The sequence below is a fragment of the Mustela nigripes genome, chromosome 14, assembly GCF_022355385.1.
Source record: "Mustela nigripes isolate SB6536 chromosome 14, MUSNIG.SB6536, whole genome shotgun sequence".
Taxonomy (NCBI): Eukaryota; Metazoa; Chordata; class Mammalia; order Carnivora; family Mustelidae; genus Mustela; species Mustela nigripes.
Genome location: NC_081570.1, coordinates 97,665,551 through 97,689,574, shown reverse-complemented (window position 1 = coordinate 97,689,574; position 24,024 = coordinate 97,665,551). Strand labels below are relative to the sequence as shown.

The following is a 24,024-nucleotide window of genomic DNA, read 5'->3' as shown; positions in this document are numbered from 1 at the left end:
GAGGTCATTCCGGTTCGGGGATCAAAGGCCAAGTGGAGAGTTGAGGTTCTAACCTGTACTGTTCCTGGGCTGCCACAGCACAGAATCTCCCAGACTGGCAATGCTGTCAGAAGTCAGACCCCATCCCTCCACCTCTTGGTAGAACAGATCCTAACCCAGCCCAGATATCAGCAGTTTGCTCTTAAGTACAACAGAGGCCACGGGGGAATCAAGAGTTCACGGTGGTGGGGGATGTGTGTGTCTGGGTGGCTCAGTGGGTTAAGCCTCTGCCTTCAGCTCAGGTCATGATCTCGGGGTCCTGTGACGGACCCTGCATCGGGCTCTCTGCTCAGCAGGGAGCATGCTTCCCCCCTCCCTTTGCCTGTCTCTCTGCCTACTTGTGATCTCTCTCTCTCTGTCAAATAAATAAAATAAAATCTTAAAAAAAAAAAAAAGTTCACAGGGTTACCCACTCCTGCAAGTTAGTAAATGTTGACTCAACTCACCCTATTTTGGTGCCAGGGAATTTGAATTTTTCCTAACCTTTCTTTCTTGCCATTGTTTTCTTTTGTTCTCCTCTAAGTTCTTCATATCCCTCTTGACTTGTGGAGCCTAAAACACATGCACTAACTCGAACTGACATTTGCACTTGCGTGTGCTATCTCTCTCTCTCTCTCTCTCTCTCACACACACACACACACACACACACACACACACACACAGTTACATCCTCATGTTTACACTTTACTACTGGTAGACATCATACAAGCACCAGAATTTTAGCTTAAGAAAGAATAAATAGTACCTCTTTTACAAACAGAATAGTGTCCCTCCCCACCCTATCAGATCACATACTGGTTGGGGGGGGGATATCTCAGACTCAAGGCAACACACAGCACTAGAACCAGTTGATGAAGTAGCCACAAAGCTTTGCACTGTCTCTTGCCTCAAGTAATCGGTGTGAGGCTCAAGGTTATTTATGATCTGGGCGATAAAGGAAGAGAACCTGGGAGCAAAGCATGTGGTGGTACAGAAGCATGCATGGACTAAAGCACCTGAGGCTCTTCTTAAATTCCAGACATTTCTCTAATCTTCCAGGACAGTTTAGGGAGGTCTGATGGAAAACCTGGAATGTGCATTCTCAACACACTTACAGAGGGAATAAAGGGTCATAGCACATGCAGACATGACACAGGCCACAGAACACTAAATGGTCTGACACAAAAGGGGCTTCATTTGGCTTTATTCAGCAGTCCAGCCAGAAGCAGGGTTCTCCAGAGAGTGACAGTAGGGAGGGCCCCAAACAGAAGGCAGCAGCCCCTAGCGCTTACCTGGCTAAGGTTGAGTGGCTGTGCTGCGCTGGTCCCCCCGCGTGGAGCTCGATACCCTGTGGGGGTGATACAGCATCCAGATGACTGCCCACTCACTGAGGCCACTGGCTTGGTCTTACTGCTCACAAGACCTACAAAAAGGGTCAGACCATAATGAGTTATGAGTAGCCTTAGCTAAACCTCAGATGGCATCATATTAATCAGTCCACATCTGAAAGAGGTTTGCAAAAGTTAAGGTTTCATGTGTATCTTATTTCCTCAATTACGTTTATACCAGAGGAACAAAAACTGTACAACCCATTTCTTTTCTGGCTTGCAACAAAGCTCCATAAAGGATCTTCCAAAGATTCACTTTAGTAAATCTTATCCAGTCTCTTATAATGTGCAAGGCACTACTGGAAATACAAACACCAGTGGGACACAGTCACTATGCCCCCAAGGGGCCTAGAGTTTTATGTAGGAAGGGGTTAAACAAGTATAGAAATGGCAATGGGAAACTGAATAAGATGTTGGTAATACTTAGAACATTTAGGTGTCAAAGGGGCTTCAAAAGAAGGTACAATTAGATCTTGTTGGGCACTCACTAGCTTCAAATTCTAAGAAACTGCAGGCCAGGTGGATATAAGCAAGATCAATTTCAAAATTTTGTTTCCTCTGTAGTCCTACTAGGAAAACGGAATCATTTATTCAATGATTTGTGGAGTAGCCTCTATTCTTTGGACCCAACAGTGGACAGAGCTTCTAACAACACTGTTCAGTAGCCTGGTATCAGAAAGTTCTGCCTTGTCTTCAATGGGACAGCTACCCACTTCTGGGGCGGGGGGGGGGGGGGGAACCATACTGAAGCTTAACACAATATCCTAAAATCAGAATCTTGTTCATGTCTCTGGAAGTAAAACAATTCAAAGTAAAACACTAATTTACGTTAAGTACAGTACAGACAGCTATACTGACACCAAAAATTCATGCTTCCCTCCTTTGGTGTATAGAGTTGCCACTGGAAAACGCTGCCTAGACAAGGACTCCGTTTCCTGGGCCCCCCAACCTCCAGGTGGGGCCATGGGGTTAGTATACACTGTTTCCAGGGCTTAAGAGCTAAAGCAATGTGTGTCCCTCCTCCAAACTCTTCCCTCTTCTCATCAGAGGCTGAGGATTCCTGGGCTCTGATCTTTGACTCCCTGCAGGCCCACCAACCAGGAGCACTAGCACTGGGAAGTCATGTGACTGAGAAGCAAACTTCTACTATGTCAAGCCCTGGAGATCTGCTGCTTGTTACTACAGCTAGCATCACCCGGTAACTGAACCAGCGAGCCTAAGCCCAGCATCTAACAGGAAAAAGATGGAGGAAGCTAGGCTGATAAATAAAACCACAAAGTATCACTGCTATGACACCGGGTAAGAAAAGATCTGAGTACACACTGTTTAAAAAAAAAAAAAATCAGTTCCTTTTTACTCTGGATTATCAAATTTGAATCACCTGTGACCAAAAATTTGCCTGCTGATTCTCCCGGCTATACAACAGCTCTTGTCTGTGTTCTCCCATCAAAAGTGAGTACATTTCTGCGACTACAAATTCATCACTATGTTTACCTGAACAAAATAAACAAAGTAAGATAAACGGATCGCCAAAAATATTTTCACACCCCAAGGAACTGATTTCTGAATTAAAGAACTGGTCGCTACCATTGGCATAAGTAGATTAAAGCAACACATTTCAGGACACAAACAGCGACAGAGAATTCCCATGCGGCTGTGAGGATGCTCACCTGAGGCTGGGGCTGCCCCAGTGCAGTCACCGAGCTGAGTTTTCAGTGGAGGTACAATGATGGTGCGGGTGCCGGTGCCATCCCCCGCGACTCTGCCAGGCCCCTCCACCAGGGGTCCACTGTTGCCCCGGAGAGCACTCAGGGTATCAGTGGAATATGGGCTGCTCAAGGAAGAGTCAGAGTCTGGAGAATCATTGACAGTGACATAACTGATGACGTTAGACCTTGCCTTCAGGCCAGAGCTGAGGAGAAGAAAATATGTGAAAATTCAGCCCACTTTTAGCAATGTTTCTTTGATGATCATTGTTTCTCCCAGGACGATAATGGCAACAGAGTAACACGAGCAGCAGCAGACTTCTGAGCTCTTATTCTGCATCAGGCACTATTCTCACCCTCCACATAGGTCTCACTAAATCCTCACAACACTTCTTTGAAGTAGTTACTATAATCCCCTTTTTGCAGATGAGGAAGCTGAAGCACAGAGAGATTAAGACATTCAGCCAAGGTCACACAAGTGGTAAGTGGTGAAGACAGGATTCAAGCTAGCACAGAATGCTGCCAGATACACAGCTCTAACACCTCTTCCACGTTGCTGCTCAGCCATTTCCACTCACGGTTATTTCTATAGTATTCTCTGTATCATCCTGCTAAACTATATTAATGATTCGTTAGATGTCTAAACAAACTTTCGCCATATTTTTTTTTTTTTTTAAAGATTTTATTTGTTTATTTGACAGAGAGAAATCACAAGTAGATGGAGAGGCAGGCAGAGAGAGAGAGAGGGAAGCAGGCTCTCCGCTGAGCAGAGAGCCCGATGCGGGACTCGATCCCAGGACTCTGAGATCATGACCTGAGCCGAAGGCAGCGGCTTAACCCACTGAGCCACCCAGGCGCCCCTCGCCATATTTTTTTTTTTTAATGTTCCTTCATAAACTGAACTCCACCTTCCTAACTTTAATTTTTCCTCATTTTTTAAAGAAACTTGGCTCTAGTCAAAGAAATCCTGCTGGTTACACATTTTTTGCCACTCCATAGTCATTTTTCCTCACTGGAAAGTTTACCTTTTCTCTTCCCCAAATCAGTTCAGAAACCACTTTCAATGCTTAGTTTCAAGTCTACATCCCATTTGTAAATACCATTTTGTAACTGTAAATATCATTTGTAAATACCTCTTTTGAGGTACTTCATTCTAAATCTGCTCTTTCAGGTCATTAAACTTCATTCATATGTAACTCTGCAAAGTCTTCTCAGTTACTGTCATGTGTGAACCCTACCTCCCCAGGTAAACGTGGTGTTATTCCTTCTTGTTTATGCCTAGCACTGAAGGCCCAATAAAGCATACAACACGGAACAATCGAAGCAACTGACTATGTTCCCACTAAGAGAGAGGTGTATGTATACACTCTCTCTTGGTTAACTGCCCAGTTAAGAACTTGGATTAAGGTGCTGAAATAAGAGGAAATTATCTGGTACTGACATTCCTCAACTTTCAGACCACAAAGCAGAAGGAGAAAGAAAGTGGCCCTATTTCAAGTTGCACCTCTTCCAAAGTGGCCTTTGCAGATTAAGAATTTACAAATAGGGGCGCCTGGGTGGCTCAGTGGGTTAAAGCCTCTGCCTTCAGCTCAGGTCATGATCCCAGGGTCCTGGGATCGAGCCCCGCATCGGGCTCTCTGCTCAACAGGGAGCCTGCTTCCTCTCTCTCTCTTTCTCTGCCTGCCTCTCTGCCTACTTGTGATCTTATCTGTCAAATAAATAAATAAAATATAAAAAAAAAAAAAAAGAATTTACAAATAACCTCCTATCTACTGACTTTTCTAATTAACTGTTGTTTATGTGCTCTGCTATGGCATCTGTTTTCAGACCCTAAAGGTCCTTAAAGGCAGGGAATCATGTCCATGGTATAATGTGCATTCCAAACCAAAGCAGCTAAATATTAAGCGACTTAATATTCCCCTTCCAGCTAACGTATCTGAATAGAAGGATTTACCATGATGATCAGTCATGGAAACTGGAGTGTTCTGACTCACACATCCAAGACCACACTTCCAAAATACCAATTTTTAGTCCTTCCTCTCATAGCCCAAATTGGACCACTTGTCTGAAACCAAGGGTCTAAGGCTAAGGGTCTTAGTCACTCCTGCCTTCAACTGGATCAGGGAGCCATTCACCTATCTTACCTATTGGGCTTGTACTTATTGTCTTCTTCCTCATCGGTGTCACTGCGGATGGTGATGACACTCACAGGAGGGCTGGGAGTATCTGGAATGATGATTGGCTGATGCTGATCTGGGACAGGGACTAGGGAATTATAAGAAGATGTGGTACGGAGAGGACTGCTCCCAACGAGAGAATAGACTTGAGAAGGCAGAACATCCAGCGAAGACCTGCAGAAAAAGGCCAGAAGAAACACTGTTAAGTCCCTGGCGCCCCCAAATTATCTACCTTTTCCCCAGAACTCTTTCAAACTTGTTCCTTGACTCCTTTTCACCTAATCATTAATTCAATACACTTGACTATAGAAGTTCCAATAAAAATTAAACAAAACCACTTTAAAAGAGGATTTCCATCAGAGCCAAGAACCCTAAAATACAATGTAAATTTTATTTTTGTATGCCCTTTATTCCATAGTTAAATTTCCCAATGTAACGTGGGCAGAAAAATAAAAACATTGGCATAAAAAGAGGGCCTCCGAAGGGGCACGTGCACCCGAATGTTTATAGCATGTCCACAATAACCAAACTATAGAAAGAACCTAGATGTCCATCAACTGATGAATGGATAAAGATGATGTGGGGTGTGTGTGTGTGTGTGTGTGTGTGTGTAATGGAATACTATGCAGCCATCAAAAGAAATGAAATCTTGCCATTTGCAACGATGTGGATGGAACTAGAGGGTATTATGCTTAGTGAAATAAGTCAGTCAGAGAAAGGCAACTATTATATGAAGAAGTGGAGATGCAACACGGGAGATTTGGGGGGTAGGAAAAGAATAAATGAAACAAGACGGGATCGGGAGGGAGACAAACCATATGAGACTCTTAATGTCACAAAACAAACTGACGGGAGTTGGGGGGCTGGGGGTAGGGAGAGGGTGGTGGGGTGATGGACATTAGGGAGGGTATGTGCTATGGTGAGTGCTGTGAAGTGTGTAAACCTGGTGATTCACAGACCTGTGCCCCTGGGGCTAAAAATACATCATATGTTTATAAAAAAAAAAAAAATCATATAAAAAGAAAAAAAAAAGAGGGCCTGGATTCAAAGTGGCAGCAGAGAGAAAGGATTTGCATAAGGAGGACACACCTGGTATGCATGCCCAAGTGAAAAGGTTATCTCTTCCTCAATTTGGCAGCTATTCGCTGCTTCTCACCAAAAAGGTCTATACCACAGCCCTTTAAATGCTGGCGACGTCTATCTCAAAATTGGCACTTTTAACTACCAACTCTAACAAAGACTTACTTAGAAGAGACTGGAGCAGATTGCTTATTCTTCTTAGAAGGGAGAGAACTGGATTGTGGTTGTCTGACAACATGGGCAACACCAACATTCAGGGGCTGAGCAGTGGCCAGCGTCACGTGGTTAGTCAGCAAGGAGGGCTGCTGCATGATAGTGCTGTACTGGTTGCCATGAGAGTGGGCATTCCTGCACCAACAGAAAGACACAGTTTTCCTAAACCACTGGGAAATTAGGACCAGATAGGTATTAAAAGCAATTAAGACAATCAAATAGAGCTGCATTTTATTTTTTAAATTGGGCACCCGGATGACAAAGCCTTGGTTTTCATTGCATGGTTTCTAAATGCATAAGACTTTCAATCTGAAGTAAATGATTCCTGATCTCAGAACCTATGTTTTCCTATATTCTAAGTTTCTCATTACTCCATCTCCTAGCCCGAAAAGGGTTCTTTTCTTAAAGAATCTGAAACAGAGATACATCTCTCCTTTCCTTTATTTTCTTCCTAGGGATCTGACCAAATCATTAAGCACTCCTACCCTAAGGGAGCTGCCCTTGCAGATCTCCCAGAGAGGAACACAGGGTACTTGCCTCCAGTCTGTGAGCTGCTGGCCACTGCCCATGGCCTCTGGAATGACTGCTGTGGGTTGGACAGAGTTGTGCAGAGCTACCCCAGGCAACTGTTGCCAAGTTGAAGGCAGGAGAATTTGTTGGGTTCCTCCAGGCCAAGCCTGCTGTAAGGAAACACACACAAAAAAGATCCCGACTTGACTCATTCTTGGCTTTTTCTTTTGTTTTTTAGATGAAAGAAAAATTCATATTGTAAAAGAAGTTGCTTGTAGATTGTTAACTTGCAGAGATCAAAAAAGAAAAGTCAGAGGGGCTCAAGGTTACAAGTCTTATGAATAGGGAAAGAGAACATACTGCTTTCTCTGGGCCACCTCTGTAACATGACCACCAGGGTATTAAAGAAAAGAAGATCCCTGTGGTTAAGAGTTTCTCTATTATAATGTGGAGTCAAAGAGTCTGAAAAGTTCAGAGGTAAGCTCTGGTTAAATGATGGAATATAATTTTTGCAAGAATTCTAAAAATACACCTAGAAAGAGTTAAGACAGCTCCCTTGAGATTAAAAATAGGAATTTTAAAATTTAAGTGCCAATCAGTTAAGACATCAGGTCAATTCAACCCATAAAACAAAGGGGAGAATTATGCCTTTTTAAAAGGGTAGAACTTCAAACATGAAGCCAGATGTGAATGACCAAAGGCCAAAATCCTTTGGCAAACAAGCATATGCCAGAAACAGAAAGCCAACTTCATCATATATAGCCATATGAGAGCATTAAATAAGGCAGTAAGTAAAATATTTCCAAAACAGATGCAGGGAGCACCATATTTTGTTTTTAATAGTTACCTAAAATATACTGTTTAACATATCATTTATAAAAATATACTTCAACATAAAAACTAATCACTACAAGAAAATACATCATTTCTGGTTTTTAACAAGCATTTGCAATAGACAGCAACAAATATGTTTTCTAAACTTCTTACAGAAATTCTGGCATTTTCTTAAAAAATGGGAACAGATTTGAAAGTTTCCTTTTTAAACTTTAAAATTCTACAGTACAATCACCTACAATGCTAGGGTACATATGGTTCTTTCTTAAATTTCAAACTGCAAGGCCATCAACACACTGTTTTAAAAATATTTCTGCAAGTAACAGATCCACTTGTTACAAATACCGGTTCCAAACAAGAAGCCTTCAAAGCAGAGAAACTGCAAACACGTCTGCTACCATAAGCAGAATTTAAAACAAAATAAAACAAAACAAAAAATAAGAGAAGTATGTTAAGTGACACCATGCGTCTTTCCATAAGCCAACACCTGCACAAGACAAAGCATGTAGTTTAATACAGAGCAAGAAATAACATTCCAACGTGAGGCAGAAATCTGGCGTTCCAAGCGACGAACTGTTTTGACAGAGGAAGAACAAAAATATGCAAAGCTTAGCAAATGACTAGAGCAAACTTAAGAGAAGCAGCAAAGGAGAGTATCAACTAACATTCTCAAAACTATAGGTGAGCAAGTTAGAACCAGGGCCTGGATCAATCAAATTGGAAATATATCTGACTCCCTTGCACTCAGGTTTTATGCTCATGATATAATTAATATGGAGGTGACAAAGGCTTTTAAACTAAAAACCAAGCAAATTCCGACAACCAAAGTATGTTTCTGGAAGTGTTTACACTCACACAGAGTCCTTGAGAAACAACAAAGGAAATTTAAAAGCCCCTTCACAAAAGATGCAGATAATCAGTATTCAGTAGTATCAATAGGTTTTCAAATGCTTACCTAGCTTTAAATTTCAAATAATGAAATGCTGGATGTCCAATAAACAATTCTAACTCCCCCGAATAAACCAAAACACATCCAAAGACCACTCTGAAGGATACAAATCCTGAAATACACCTTGAAGTCCTACTTATTTTTCCTATCTCTAAGCCCCATACTACTGCATTTGCTGCTGCATTTAGTGACTGTTCCCCAGGACTTTTAGTCACAAAGGTATTGTATTAGCATAAGAGTTTTCAGCCATATTTTCATCTTTGTATAAAGACCTATTTGTTAAGTCATTAATTTCTCCATAAACCCCTAAAAATGAGTTTATATTTAATCACAACCAACAAATGAAATATGATCTAAAAAAATTCTACAGGGACCATCTTTAAATGGAAGATACCAGCTGCCACTGATCATGAGTGGCAAAGAGAGTTATCTTCATACGTTCATAGAAGAAACGTTAACATCAACTGATAAAGCAATAAATTAGGAGCATCTTAAACATTTCTACACGCACAAAATTTTTAGAAGCTTAAAACAGCAAATAAAGAAGGAAGCTAACTTGCCAAGGAGTTCAAATTTTGGCCATCCGGATACCTGCAGCAAAGCCAAACTAAAGGCCATTTCCTTTATTCTCAAGGATCAGAGGGTAAAAGAGCAAAAAACAGATACAGTGTTGAAGCTCTTCTGAGGCTACACCAAGTGCTTTTATCACACTAGGCTGGCAAAGAAGAATAAAGGGATCTGGTTCCTTACAGAGCCACTCTGAGTATCAGAATCAAACAGTGCTTCAGCAAATGTTGGGGAGGAAAACAATGAGACATTAAAGATGTAGCAAGAACACAGCCACAAGATGGCACATGCTTTCCATGCCCTCTGCAAAGACTAAGTTAAATTTTTTTTTTTTTTAAATGAGAAAACCAGAAGAAAACAGAACAAAAACAAGCAGGAAAAAATAAAAAAGAAAGAAACCAAAGAAACTCCGTTAGTAACACAATCAAGTGAGGGGAATTACCAGTACAGCGGCAGTCTGTTCAACCAGCGCCGGCCGGCCGGCTGCGCAGCTCAGAGTAAAGGGCACCGCATACTGCGGTGCGATGGTGGCTACTTGAGGGTGGAGAGTTGCTACCATTAGTGGTGTACAGCTTCCCTGCAACGTAGATCAGGCAGATGAGTGAAACAGACACGGAGGCAGGTTATCTGGATTCAGAAGGGTTCTCATTCCCCCCAAGATATTACCAACAAGCAGTCATTTCGTATCACCTAAATGCACGTACAAACACAACTTGCCCCTTCAACTCTGCACAGCATCAGCCTACTAGGTCAAATGTCAAGGGCCTAAAGCAATCAAGTACAGGAATCCTTCTTGGGCCAGATTCAGAGGATCGGTTTTACAAAACTCAGGTAACAAAGGCATGTATTAATAATTTCTCTTCTTCCTACTCCCAAGAGAAGAGTTTTTGGACTTCCAAATTTCTTCTGTGTATTGGGACACAAATATTTACACATAGAATTGAAAATACAGTATCTGTTGCTTATGTAAGTCTTTCATGATGTTCTTGCCCATCTTAGTTGCATGTCCCATGGCAGGTAGAAAATTTTAAGGCTTCCTATAGCTCAAACACACAGAGTGAAGGAATGTAACACTTGAAGAGGCATCCTGATCTGATGCAGCCTCTCTGCCATGATGTCATTCTGAAAGAGCGAGCAAAGGGGCCACTGAGGGGAACAAAAGGGCAACACTTTATCTTTAGAATCAAAATGTTACTCCAGGTGTATAAAAAATTAACTACATCCCACAAAGTCGGAGTGAATTTACTCAAAACACAGTTTCTCAGGGCCAGGGTATTTATCCCTGTAAGTCTAAGGAAGACACTGTCAGAGTTGCAACAGTGTTAGGAATCATTCCTCTAGAGCTGTCTCCATTTACGTCCACTGAATCATAACCAAGAAAGATCTGACAGTCAAAGCAAATACCATCCTCAAGGACAAACACGGAGTGTCCGAGCTGCCGTGGCTGTTACCTGCGTCAGCACTCCCGACTGGATCTGCAGTGGCTGCGCGGCTGGCGCCTGGGGTACAATCGGCACGGCGTTATCCATCCTCACAGGGAATCCAGAGTGTTTTGTTGTTGCTTGTAGTCCAGCTGCAGAAAACACCACCACAGTTAAAGTGCTGTGCGAGGTCTGCGCCTTGTTTGGGGCTTTCTTGTTTTTAGCTTTTCTGTTCAAATAATCCACCACCCAGGTTAGTACGAGACACGTAAGACAAAGGAGTTTCATAGAAGTCTAGAGGGCTAAGAAAAGGGAGACTGGTTTGGCTCTTTCAGGTTAAATTCATGGGCAGATGTTTGATACAAAAAGGGATGGTTTAAGGGAATTAAAGAAATTTTTTTTTTGTCCTACAACACTTAAAACTAACACCCATCCCATTCCCATTAACAGCACACACAAAAGCAAACAAACAAAAAATCTACACTTATTAGGCTACATTCACCTTTTAATCCATTCGGGGGAAAAATCTGGATTTTTTACATGTAATCTATTAAAAGTGAGGACTTAAAATAATTGTAACTTTTGGTTAGTTATGACTCTAAGTTAAGAAAAAAATTATCATTATTTATCATCTAAGTTACCCTTTGAGAATATTTTAAGATGTTTTACCCTACTCCTCAAAAAATTCACAAATTAGTTATACATTCGATCTTTAACTAGTATATGAACTGAAGAAATTATAACTCGGGATAAAAATATTTGAAAAGTAGATATTTGCGTTTACAGAAACACTTTTTTTCTACTTATTTTAGGAATCTGCCTTTGCCTTTGACAGCTTTCTAATAAGGCTCTTTTACAACTAATGCATAGCTAAGAAAATCAATAATTTTTGTTGCCTTGCTTTGGGCACAAATGCTGAATGAATGTTTCCTCCAAATGGGAATTTCTTATTCTGGGGAAAAAAGGGGCTCAGGACAGTTCGCCCTTTAGCCAAGAGTTGAAAAGAGAGACTTCAAAGCTTTCTTTTAAACCTGCCCTATCAAAACTGTCAATGTGGAGAATTTAAGTTTCTATTATCTACTAACAGAAGTTTCTCTAATTCACTAATGCCTGCGTTTGGTGAAGTGGGAACACAAATATATTATTTAATTAATTAAATAATATAATATTAATATAATATAATATTATATTATATATAATATTAATATAATAATATAATATTAAATATTATTTAATTAATTAAAACATATTATTTTAATTAGAATACTTCTTCAGTGACACCTTCTAAGCTACCAACGACTAACTTCTCTTAATATTACTATAGAGACACCAAATAAGCATAACTCCTAAACTCTAATACTGTGGTTTTCAGCAAGTCTTACAATTTTCCATTTCAGTGATTTACAAGTATTTTAGCAGTAAGATGTCACACTGGAAAACACAATCCACAAATACACAAAGTAAGAGAGACTAGTAAGATCAGAAATAAAACACCAGAATAATACCTTTTTTAAAAAGTGCTACTTATATAAAAATAAAAGGTAACAAATCCAGATATCCAGATTAGAAAAAAAATCTGCCAGCTGTTCTTCATAAGGCAATGCTATCTAGTAAGACAGCTAAGCAACATCAAAATTCTTGTCTAAATTCCCAGGACATATGGCCAACATTACTGTGATAGCGTCCTAGAAATGGGCAGGAACAAAGGGCAAAGGGAGGCAAAATTTAGGAAGAATTGTTCATGACGTTCACCTTTAAGTTTCAGGATAATGAAGTAAAAGGGACAAAATTACAAAATAATAGTCATCATTGAACAAAATGTGTACCTAATTTTGGTCAACTGGAATAGTACAGAAAGTAATATTTGGAGTACTAACCTAAAAATGCAACTAAATAACCATCAGATTGCTTTCATAATTTAGGTTAAACCACAGCAGTTAAGCTAGTTTCAAACTTGCTTCTTCAGAAAACTACAAGTGAAAACCAAGAATTAATAAAAGGCAACGCTTTTGGAAGGTTCTCCCTGAACTCTGAACTAAGAAATTACTCAAGTTTTGGTTTTTGTTTTGTTTTGTTTTTGTTGAATACAACCCATTAAATAAAAAACCATGGAAGTATGGAAAGAACTATTTAATTGAAGAGGGTCAATTTTCCTCTAAGTATAGTATTTTGCAAAAAAGCAGACAGTGAAAGAAAAAAAGACAACCTGGAATACAGGACTGCTAGGAAAAAAACCAACATATGGCTGGGCCGGCAAACCACCTGACAACCTTTACAGCTGAGTTTAAATGCTAAGAGGAGGTACAGCATATTTCAAAACCCCACTGCCTAGGTTCAAGTCCCAATTTTACCACTAGCTAGTTATTAAGACTTTGGGCAGATGAAAGAATCAGGTTCAATTTTCTCATCTTTAACGGGACATATTGACATTAGGCATAATGACATTACCTACTTTCTAGGATTGTTTGCTGAGGATGAATTAATACAGGTACAAATAGAACATTATCTGGCATGTAGTAATACTTATCAGCTATTTTCATCCTTATTACCTTAAGTTAAAAACTCCCTTTTGTTTGGAAATTTTGTAATTTGCTCTAGCTCCTCAGGTTATTCGGACTTCCTAAATAGAAAAAAATTTCCAGAACTTATACTTACCTAGTTATAGCAAAAGGAGTTACACCACTTTCCCCCTCTATATCGAGTCTACATTTTTTTTTTTATTCAGGGAATCAAAAAGTTCTGCCTCGTCTCATAAATACCATCTGAGAAGCAGCAGAAGACTTCAGAGGCTCACATCTGAAAACTGTTCCTGTGAGACTCACTTTGGAAAAGGTGAAGGGGAGGAGGGTGGCTAGTTTGCTAATTTCAGTAGAAGAATCACTCAACATATGACAACCCAAAGTATAGAATTTACTATCATGTAGTATACCAGAAAATTATTTGGAAGTTAGGCTAAATTTGCATTTACGGGTTTGGAATCTGCTCCTCCGCTCTCCCTGGTTTACATCGCTATCGCTCTCCTGTCCTCCCGGTAATCTCTCAGTCTCCCCTAGCCCCTCTTTTCCTTCTGCTTGCTCCGACTCTGTCAGAAACCAAACAAACAAGAGAGTCACAGTCACTAAGTAACTAAAGTTAAAAGATAAAAATGCTACCTGCTTCTACTATGACAAGACTGAATCCTGGTTTATTACCACAGAGTACAGTCAATGACTTTCTGTTGGGAAAGTCAAGTGTGCTATCAGAAAATATCCTTAAATAATTTAACCTTTTAACTGGCTCACCATATCAATAAACACATTTCCCATATTCAGAAAAAAAGGAACTGGATGGAATGAATTACAGAACAACAATGAAAAAAATGAGGAAGGATGGGAATGTGAAATTTTAAATCTTATTGCAATGCATGGGGTCAGAGCCTCTTTCTTCAGCTATTCTGTTCCTCTGTTTATAGGAGGAAGAGTATGATTCATAAGCTGAAGCAGATAATCTAAATGTACTCCCCACAAGTATCTCAGCTTGTAGAATTTTTCAGTTCAATAAATAATAATCTTTATTTCTGAATGTAATTCATGAGGTTATATATTCTTAGGCATAATTTTTACATTTTAGGATAAAATTACCTTTTATTTGAAATATTAATTTTATTTAATAATGGAATGATAAAGGAAGTAAGATTCGATATAGAATTTCTGTTTACGACAAATTTCTTCAAGCTTAGTATTTCTGCATATTGAGAGAAACATACTTAAACAAGATATAGGACAGTGGCACAAGGTCTCAGTGGGCAAGAAATTGTTATCACAGCAGTTCAAATACGAAAAGTTAATTGAACTCCCATAATGTGTCAGACAGTATCAAAATTAAATAAATAACCAATGTAAAAAGGGTAAATCTTCATATTCAGAAACAGAGTTTAAACTTGTCAGAGATCAAAACTGAACAACTAGATACCTACTAAGGAACTGCGTCAAGCAAGATCTGGGGGTCTGATATGATACTATTCGATACAGGAGTTTCCCCACTTACTCTGAAAAGCAGGTGGACATACTATAAATGTTTGTTGGAACGGATCTGTCTGAGTGCAAATTTGGGTGGTTCCAGGCTGCAAGGACACGCCCTGCTGGGCAACTCCAGGAACTGGTGCTGCAGACGATGGATACAAAGCCGACTGGTAGTTTAGCAATGAGACATCTGAATTAGCCAGGGAAAGAGTAGCAGCTGCTGCAGTAGAACTGGAAGCTAGAACACTGGCCTAAAAACAAAAGGATAATAGTTGTATATGGACATAAAGCAGAAATAACAGTATTTTTACACATGTAGAATCTAGCCAGAAAAACTTAAAGTTTTAAAATGTAGTAGTAACTGTCCCTGAAATAACTCTCTGCTTAGGAAATTTTCCCAGTCTCTAAATTTAAGGCATACTATAAGGTTGAATAAGAAAACACAGAATCAAACACAGTCCTGTACTAAGGACAGCCTCAGATAAACCCTTATCTCTTCTCTCTGTACAAAAAGTTGCTGGATGTGAGATACCACCAAATCGCACTTTAAAAGAAATTAGGAAGCTCACATCTTCAGTAACAAATATAAATATCACTGTTTGGCAAACAAATGCAAAATTACTCTTAAAGTTAACTATTGGAAACCCCAAACTGAACTCATAGAAACTCTGAGCAAACTGGCGGTTGCCAGGGACAGGGCAGCAGGTGGGAGAGAAAGTGAGTGGAGGAAATCAAAGGCAAACTGTAAACTTGCAGTTACAAGATGAAGGAGTTCTGAGGATCTAATGTACAGTAGAGAAAAAAATTATTGGAAATACCCTTCAACACACTGTAATGAGAAATATAAAATCTTTCTAACAGAGAAAGTCAGTGGCTAAAATCAGTACAACTAACAGCAGTAAGTAGTACAACAGCTATGGTCCACTTATGAAACTAGGAGAAAACTATAAGAACGTGAATTTCAAGGCCTTTGTATTTAGTTTTTGGCAACACATTACTGGTAAGTGTCATGTCCACCTGGTTTTCCATCACTTTCGCCATGCAGGAAATTCGTTCAGAAATAACAAGATCACCAAAGCAAAGACTGGTTTCTTTATCTCAACCTGTACTCTTAACTAGTTCCTATCCCTATTAGGTTCGAATTTCCAAAATCATTTACTGAATACCTGATTGTGCACTGTATTAAGCTGGTTGCTGAAGCTCATGGTTAGATTTGTGCTTGTATTTGGGGCAACGTGAGTAGTGAAGGGACTCTTGATCTGACTCACTGTATCATACATGTGAACCCTCCGCTTGCAGATCTCCATGTTCTGAAAACAGGACTTAACACTGAAAAGAAAGATTAAAGATTCAGTAAAATGTATGCTAAGATTTAAAAAGATAACAAAAACTCAAGATGAATACGGATCAAAATTTTAACCCAACTTATATTTAGATAAAATGAATCAAGACTTTTTATAACTGTAAAGAGAAAAAACAGACATCTTATTTTTAATCTCATGATTTTTCAATGAGAAAGGAAAGCATCAGTGAGCCACATATGCAAGTACTAAGGTCGCTGCTCATGATCGCTCTGTTTAACTGTAAGATGGTAACAACACAGGACCACATCATGGTAAGTGCCCCAGACCATACTCACTGATTGCTATGTGGAAAATCCAGAAGGTGGGTCATTGTCACAAACTGATGGTTAAGAGTTTTCAGAGGAGTAATTCTCTTATCTGCATCAATTGTTAGCATTTTTTTTAACAGATCAATATATTCTCTTCGATCCGCCTTCTCTGCCAACATATCTGTTCCCTCCAAGTCTGTGGACATATTTACCTTACGGGAAAAATTTAGAAATATCACACTTCATCATTTAACCTTTAATGTTGATACTAAGCATATGCATAATACATAGATAGATAGATCGATAAATAGATATAGATCTCAAGAGAAAAACCTGAGTAAATTCATTTTATTACAGAAAAATATTTTAACAAGTGAAAACTCTTCTTACACTAAATAAAATCTTCAGTTTGATAGAGTGTGTTGGTAGAATAAAGCTGAATGAATCTTTTCATTCAAAATTTGGACAAACAAATGAAAGCAATTATTATTACTTAAAAATTCCTATTGTTGAAAAGATTAAATGACATAATAAATATGAAGTGTTTAAACAGAATTTGGAACACAATATGCACTCAACTAATGTTAGCTCTTATGTATTTTTTTAGCAGAGAAAATGGACAGTAAAGAAATCTTCAAAAACAGTATTTCAAAATACTGACAGGCAAAGAGATCAGTTAAGCAAAAGCAAGGGAGAACATGTAATTCCAAAAGTATCTTGGTTAGGACTCAAATGTTCTTTTAATACATGGCAGAATATTAATGAACTTCTATCTCTAAAAAATGAAAATGTACTAGAAGATAACAGATCGAATCTATCTTTAATATAATTAATCAATGGAAGTGTGTCTCTGAGATACGGAAATATCTGGCTTCCTGAAACTTTCTATACTCACCTGAGCCATGTCATCTAAACAATTAAAAATGTACTTTCGAGCTTCTTTTGATTTGATTCCAGTCTCCAATTCATGTTCTTCTGGTGTCTATAAAATACAGATTAAAAAAAAAAATTCCATCTGTACGTTATTTTCACATTTTGTTCAAATTAAAGTCAAAATACAAAGAAACAGGTGTCATCACCTTGCCAATCAGAGATGGCAAACATGAAAGTAATTTACAGCCAGAAAATCTTCTAGCATATGAATGGGACCTGGATATCTGACTACTCTTTTAATACTGCTAAATTAAATGTGGAAACAATGATGTAGCACAGTTCCTGAAGGATGTCATGTAAGAGGGTCATTACCATATTTCTCTTAAAGCTACTTTCAAAGGAAATGATATTTCAAATCCTAACTATTAAACAGGTTCAGGGACAGAGATTTACAAAGTTACTCAAATTAGTTTGAGATCTCAAGTTAAAGGAGTAGATTCACAAGTAAAAAGCAGGCATTTATTTCATGAAAATATATAAGGCCTTAACATGGTGAGTTAGAAAATTATGCTGTTTTCTCATATTTACTCAGAATTCTCTAAAAAACAGTCAAAGCTAAGTTATTCTCGTTCTTCCTGTGATTTAATGGTGAACACTGTTTTCCATACCCTCTTCTCAGCTGCTGGTTCAAATATACAAAACAACCTTAGACAACTGAATGGTGTTTAGTTTATTTATTTATTTATTTTTTAAGCTAAGGATCAGGTCAAATGGGTACAATGAGATAATTTTTTTAAGTACTTCCTGCAAACATACATTGCCACGACCACCATCCCCTTTCCCACCTCCACCTCAAGAACTTAGTAACTAAAAAGCTGGGAGTAAGGAGTGCAGGAATGGGTAGCATAGTAGGGGAGACAGACCTTAAGCCTCCACAGCGGATACCCCAAATTAGGATCTCTGTTGAAAAACCTCGTTGTTTTTGTCCCAGCACTGAGAAGATATTCAGCGGGCAGGCCTTGTGTTTGTGAAATGTAACGAATCTGAAACATCAGAACCATTAAGACATTGATTTGGAGTGGAAAGAGAAAATATTAAAAACTTCCACACTAAGACATTATTAGCTCTAGTCAAATCAATACAAATAAAACGTATCTGTAAATACATATATATGCAAACCAACTCACAGGTGATTCCCAAATATTTATTCAGTTATTTCTGAGAAAAACTCAGTTTTGAAAATTTTGTGTATAAACACTTTCACTTTTCTGTAGACCTCTGATACAAAGTTCAGAAAACTTTAGGTGATTTTTAGGACAGAACAGAATAATTTCCGACAAACTATCTCATGGATCACAAGGGTTTTTCCATTTCATTTGTTGATGTATTATCAAATTAAAAAGATCAGGAAAACATTTGTATAAGCTTCTTTCTTCCTTGGTTACTCTAGTTCCCTACTCTAAATTGCCATAGAGCTTCTCTCTCATACCATAAAATTAAATACTAATTTAGTTTCTCTATCCCTACATCACTAGGGGGCAGGCAGTGTGTTCATTCAATCAACATTTACTAAGTACCCACTATGAACTAACCTACCAGCTCTCAAAGTCTGGTCTGGGGAGCCTTGGGGGACCCCAAGATCCTTTCAGGGAGTCCACAAACCAAAACTATTTAAAAAGTAATACTCAGAAATTATCTGCCTTTTTCATTTCCTTGTGGGGATACAATAGAGATTTCCAGAGAGGATGTGTGATGAGGTCATTGCTCTGATGGCTAATAAAATATGTGCTTGCATATAGTTGTGTTTAAAAAATTTTCCAGTTTTATTGTTCAACAATTTGTTTGCTTCCACAATTCCAAAGACCCAAGAAAGCAACAGAAGAGGTGATTTGCTTTTCTCTCCACTACTGAGAGTGATACAAGAGGTAATTTTTTTGTAACCACCTTTTCCATATTTGAATGGCTGTATTTAAGATAAAATTAGAGAAACTTATAAGCCAGGAAATAAATCTTACTTCCCATCTCTCCCCCTAAAAACTTTCTTTTGAGTTATTTTTTATTTTATTATTTTTAAAAAGATTTTATCTATTTATTTATTTATTTTTTTTTTTTGAGAGGGAGAGTATGTGTTTAAGCCAGAGTAGGGGTAGAGACAGAATCTCAAGCAGATGCCATGCTAAATGTGGATCCTGAAGTAGGGCTCTATTTCATGACCCCTAGATGACGACCTGAGCCAAAAATCAGGAGTCCCATGCTTAACCAATAGCTACCCAGGTACACCCAGTTTAACTTCTAATGCAGTATATACTAACAGATATAATGTATACAGACAGACTTCTTTGGGATCCTCACCAATTTTTTAACAGTGTAAAGCAGAGGTTAGCAAACTATGGCCTGTAGGCCACATCTAGCCTGCTTTCATGAGACAATTTCAGGTAACACCAGAATATCACTCTTGAATCTGTGAGAGCTACATAATGGAAGCCAATATAGTATTAACAAAATAGAAAAAAAAAATTTTTTAATGCAGATAAGAACGTTTTTTAAAAAAGATTTTATTTTTATTTATTTATTTGACAGACAGAGATCATAAGTAGGCAGAGAGGCAGGCAGAGAGAGAGAGAGGGAAAAAGGCTCCCTGCTGAGCCTGATACAGGGCTTGATCCCAGGATCCTGGGATCATGACCTGAGCTAAAGGCAGAGGCTTAGCCCACTGAGCCACCCAGGTCCCCCTATATAAGAATATTTTAAATATGAACTTCTTTTACATATAAAAATGGTGAAATATTTTTTAAAATCCAAAATAAAATTTGTGCAATAAAATACCACTCAGACATTTAAAACAATAGAAGAAGGGCAACTGGGTGGCTCAGACAGTTAGGCATCAGACTCTTGATTTTGGCTAAGGTCATGATCTCAGGGTCTTGAGATCGAGTCCTAGGTCAGGACTAGATGCACTAGGCATAGATCCTGCTGAAGATTCTCTCTTCCTGTCCCTCTGCCCCTCCCCACCCTGCTTACTCACATGTGCATGCTCACACTCTCAAAATAAGTAAAATAAATAAATGACAGAAGTTTAATTCTTGACACATAAAGATATTTCACAGTATACCAAGTAGAAAAACAAGATTACAAATTAAATAATCTCACTTAAAAAAAAATTACATTTCACTGATTCTAAGAGGCATATTTTTTCACACTAACATCTTTGAAATCAAGATATGTCTCACAACTGATAACTGTCATGGTTTAACTGGCAGCATTCTTTCTTACAGGTACAAAAAAATGGTGTATCTTTCAGTCAGTAGTGTCTTAAATATGACCAAATACAGTATATATGCTCCTCTATATCCCTAAGTTTATCATGTGGAATAGAACTATATATAGCACATATATTCATTCATTCTTTTAGGAAGTACTTATTGAGCGAGGCACTGGTGATTTTAAAAATAGATATGGTTCCTGCTCTCATAAACCCTGCAGTCAAGTGAGGGAGACAGAAACTGAATATTCAAACTGAATTCGCATTCTGAAAAAAAGAAACAAGCTTCTATAAAAATGCATAGCAAAGGAACCCAAGCTAGACTGGGGACTGGTAAGGAAAAGCTCCTTGAGAAAGTAATGCTTGAGCTAATAAATGAGTAGGCACTGACTAGATGAAATGAATGGGTGGTACAGAAGCATTCCAGACTATGAGAAAAGTATGTACAAGGGGCCTTTGCTGGAAGGATGCATATTCTTAACCAGTGCTGAAATGATGCCAATAGTGTTAGAGCACTTTTCGAAAAGCAAGAAGAAATGGTATAAGATCAAAGAGAGGGAGAGAGAAAGGGGAAGGACAACCTATGTAGGGGCTCAGAGGCCATATTAAGAATTTAGCCTTCATTCCAAAAGTATTTTAAAAACCACTGAAGAATAAGGAAGTAGCATGATCAATTTGTGTTTTGTAGAAATCCTGTAAAAAAACTGGAGATCTATGTATATAATTGGAGATTATGTATATAATTTATATATTATGTAGAAAAGTATTACTTAATTATTTACTTAGTGCCTGTTTCCCATCACCAAACTACAGCCTCCATGAGGGCAAGTATGTTTTATGCAGCACTATATCCCCACTGTCTAAGGTAAGTACTCAATAAGTACATGATGAAAATTAACAAATTATATACATAAATAAATACAAAATATGCCAAATCATAAAGGGTCACCTCTGAAGGTTGAAACTACTAAAGGTTAAAAGTTTTATCTCTTGGTTTACTGCATCTTTTCTAATTTTTCTATAATGATGCACTTTAAGAATTAAAACATTTAAAAATTTTAATATTACAGAATGGGTTTCACTGTGAAAGTAGAATGGGAAGCTATCATCCAGATACTGCTTTTCACATAGCTTACAACAGCAAAAACAAAAGTCCTGCATTTATGCAAACAAAGCATTATTGTCATTTGTTATATTAAACAAAATGTTTTCAACAAATCTGAAGCTATTAACTAATATTTCAAGAATCACAAATATCTGCTATAAAATCTGCTGTAGTATTCATGAAAAACCTTTAGCTGATATACTGAATTATTTTCCCCCTAAAATCTGGAACAAGACAAGGATTTCTGCTCTTATACTTCTATTCAACACTGTTACTACTGCTTTAATACAAAGCAATTAGGCAAGAAAAAAAAGGAATTCAAACTGGAAAGGAAGATGTAAAACCATTTTTATTTGTAGATGACTTGATTTTATAGTTAGAAAATTATAAGGATTCCATTAAAACAATGAGAACTAGAGCTCTATCAGAAAGCTACTTGAGGGGGGCGCCTGGGTGGCTCAGTTGGTTAAGCAACTGCCTTTGGCTCAAGTCATGATCCCAGAGTCCCAGCATCGAGGGTCACATTGGGCTCCCTACTCAGCGAAGTGTCTGCTTCTCCCTCTGACCCTCTCCCTTCTCATTCTCTCTCTCTGCTCTCAAATTTAAAAAGAAGAAGGAGGAGGAGGAGGAGGAGGAGGAGAAGGGGAGGAGGGGAAAAAAAACTACTAGAGGGGCACCAGGATGGCTAGTCAGTAGAGTATGCAACTCTTTATCATGAGTTCAAGTCCAATGAATTCAACCCCCACACTGGGAATACAGATCACTTAATGAAAATAATAAAGTAAAAGAACCTTAAAAAAAAAAAAAGGAAGAAAACTACTAGAAAAAGAGTTCAACAAGTTTGAAGAATAAAAGATCAATTACAAAACTCACTGTATTTCTATACATTAGCAATGAATAACCTGAAAATAAAATAAAGAAAACAATTCCATTTACCACCACATAAAAAAAAATAGAATACTTAGAAATAAATTTAATAAGAGAGATGTAAAACTTGTACTCTGAATATTACAAAATGTTGCTAAAGAAAACCTAAAAAATCTGGTCACATTTATGGGATCAGAAGACAATATTGTGGGGCACTTGGGTGGCTCAGTGGGTTAAGCCGCTGCCTTCGGCTCAGGGTCCTGGGATCGAGTCCCACATCGGGTTCTCTGCTCAGCAGGGAGCCTGCTTCCCTCTCTCTCTCTCTCTGCCTGCCTCTCTGTCTACTGTGATCTCTCTCTGTCAAATAAATAAATAAAATCTTTAAAAAAAAAAAAAAAAAGAAGACAATATTGTTAAGATGGTGATACCTCCCAGAGATTTAATGGACTCTACTTTTTAAACAAAACAACCAATAACTATTTTGTAGAAATTAAAAAAAAAAAACCTAAAATTCACATGGAATCTCAAGGTCCCTTGAATAGCCAAAACAATATTGAAAAAGAAAAAAGTTAGGGGCGCCTGGGTGGCTCAGTGGGTTAAACCTCTGCCTTCTGCTCAGGCCATGATCTCAGGGTCCTGGGATTGAGCCCCTCATCGGGCTCTCTGCTCAGCAGGGAGCCTGCTTTCCCCCTCTCTCTTTGCCTGCCTATCTACCTACTTGGGATCTCTCTCTCTCTCTCTGTCAAATAAATAAAAAAAATAGAAAAGAAAAAGTTAGAAAACTCACACTTCCTAGTTTCAAAACTGACCACATAACTACAGTAATCCTAACAGTGTAATACTGGATAAACACAGATGTATAGATCAATGGAACAGAACTTAGGAGTCCACAAATAAATCACTGTATTTACGGTCAATTGATCTTTGATAGGGATGCAAAGAGGTAGGGAAAGAACAGTCTTACAGAAAATGGTGTTGGAAAAACTGAATATCCACATACAAAACAATGAAATTGAACCCTTGCTTTATTCTATATAGAAAAATCTACTTAAAATGGCTCAAAGATCTAAAGGTAAGAGATAAAACTATAAAATCTTAGAAGAAAACATAGGAGAAAAGCTTCATGACTTTGGATTTGTTAATAATTTCTCAGATATGATACCAAAAGTACAAGCAACAAAAGGAAAAGCAAGCAAATGGGACTCCATCAAAATTAAAAACTTTTGTGCAAACAATGCTATCAACACAGTGAAAAGGCAACCCTAAGGAATGCGAGAGTTTTTGAAAATTATGTATCTGATAAGGGATTAATACCCAGAATATATACAAACTCCTACAACTCAATAATAAACAACCCAATTAAAAAATGGGCAATGGACTTGAGTAGATTTTCTAAAGATTGATTGATTGATTGATTGATTTTTAGGGTGCTGTTGGGGAG

The 24,024-nt window shown here is 38.2% G+C and overlaps 1 protein-coding gene across 4 annotated transcripts in view; it reads right to left on the bottom strand.

Annotated features, from left to right (window-relative positions):
* HIPK1 (homeodomain interacting protein kinase 1) overlaps positions 1–24,024 on the bottom strand; it is a 51,762-nt gene that overhangs the window by 4,960 nt on the left and 22,778 nt on the right. For 2 of the 4 annotated variants that reach the window (XM_059375803.1, XM_059375802.1), the window contains 12 exons: positions 18,273–18,392; positions 17,372–17,458; positions 16,504–16,688; positions 16,031–16,193; positions 14,890–15,115; positions 10,894–11,015; positions 9,885–10,019; positions 7,120–7,262; positions 6,535–6,717; positions 5,257–5,463; positions 3,077–3,318; positions 1,311–1,441 (listed from right to left, as the gene is read on the bottom strand). In XM_059375803.1, the coding sequence (XP_059231786.1) occupies positions 1,311–1,441; positions 3,077–3,318; positions 5,257–5,463; positions 6,535–6,717; positions 7,120–7,262; positions 9,885–10,019; positions 10,894–11,015; positions 14,890–15,115; positions 16,031–16,193; positions 16,504–16,688; positions 17,372–17,458; positions 18,273–18,392 (1,944 nt within the window). Of the gene's footprint in view, positions 1–460; positions 592–1,310; positions 1,442–3,076; positions 3,319–5,256; positions 5,464–6,534; positions 6,718–7,119; positions 7,263–9,884; positions 10,020–10,893; positions 11,016–14,889; positions 15,116–16,030; positions 16,194–16,503; positions 16,689–17,371; positions 17,459–18,272; positions 18,393–24,024 lie in introns of those variants that run through there. The other 2 variants (XM_059375805.1, XM_059375804.1) reach the window with 2 other exon arrangements.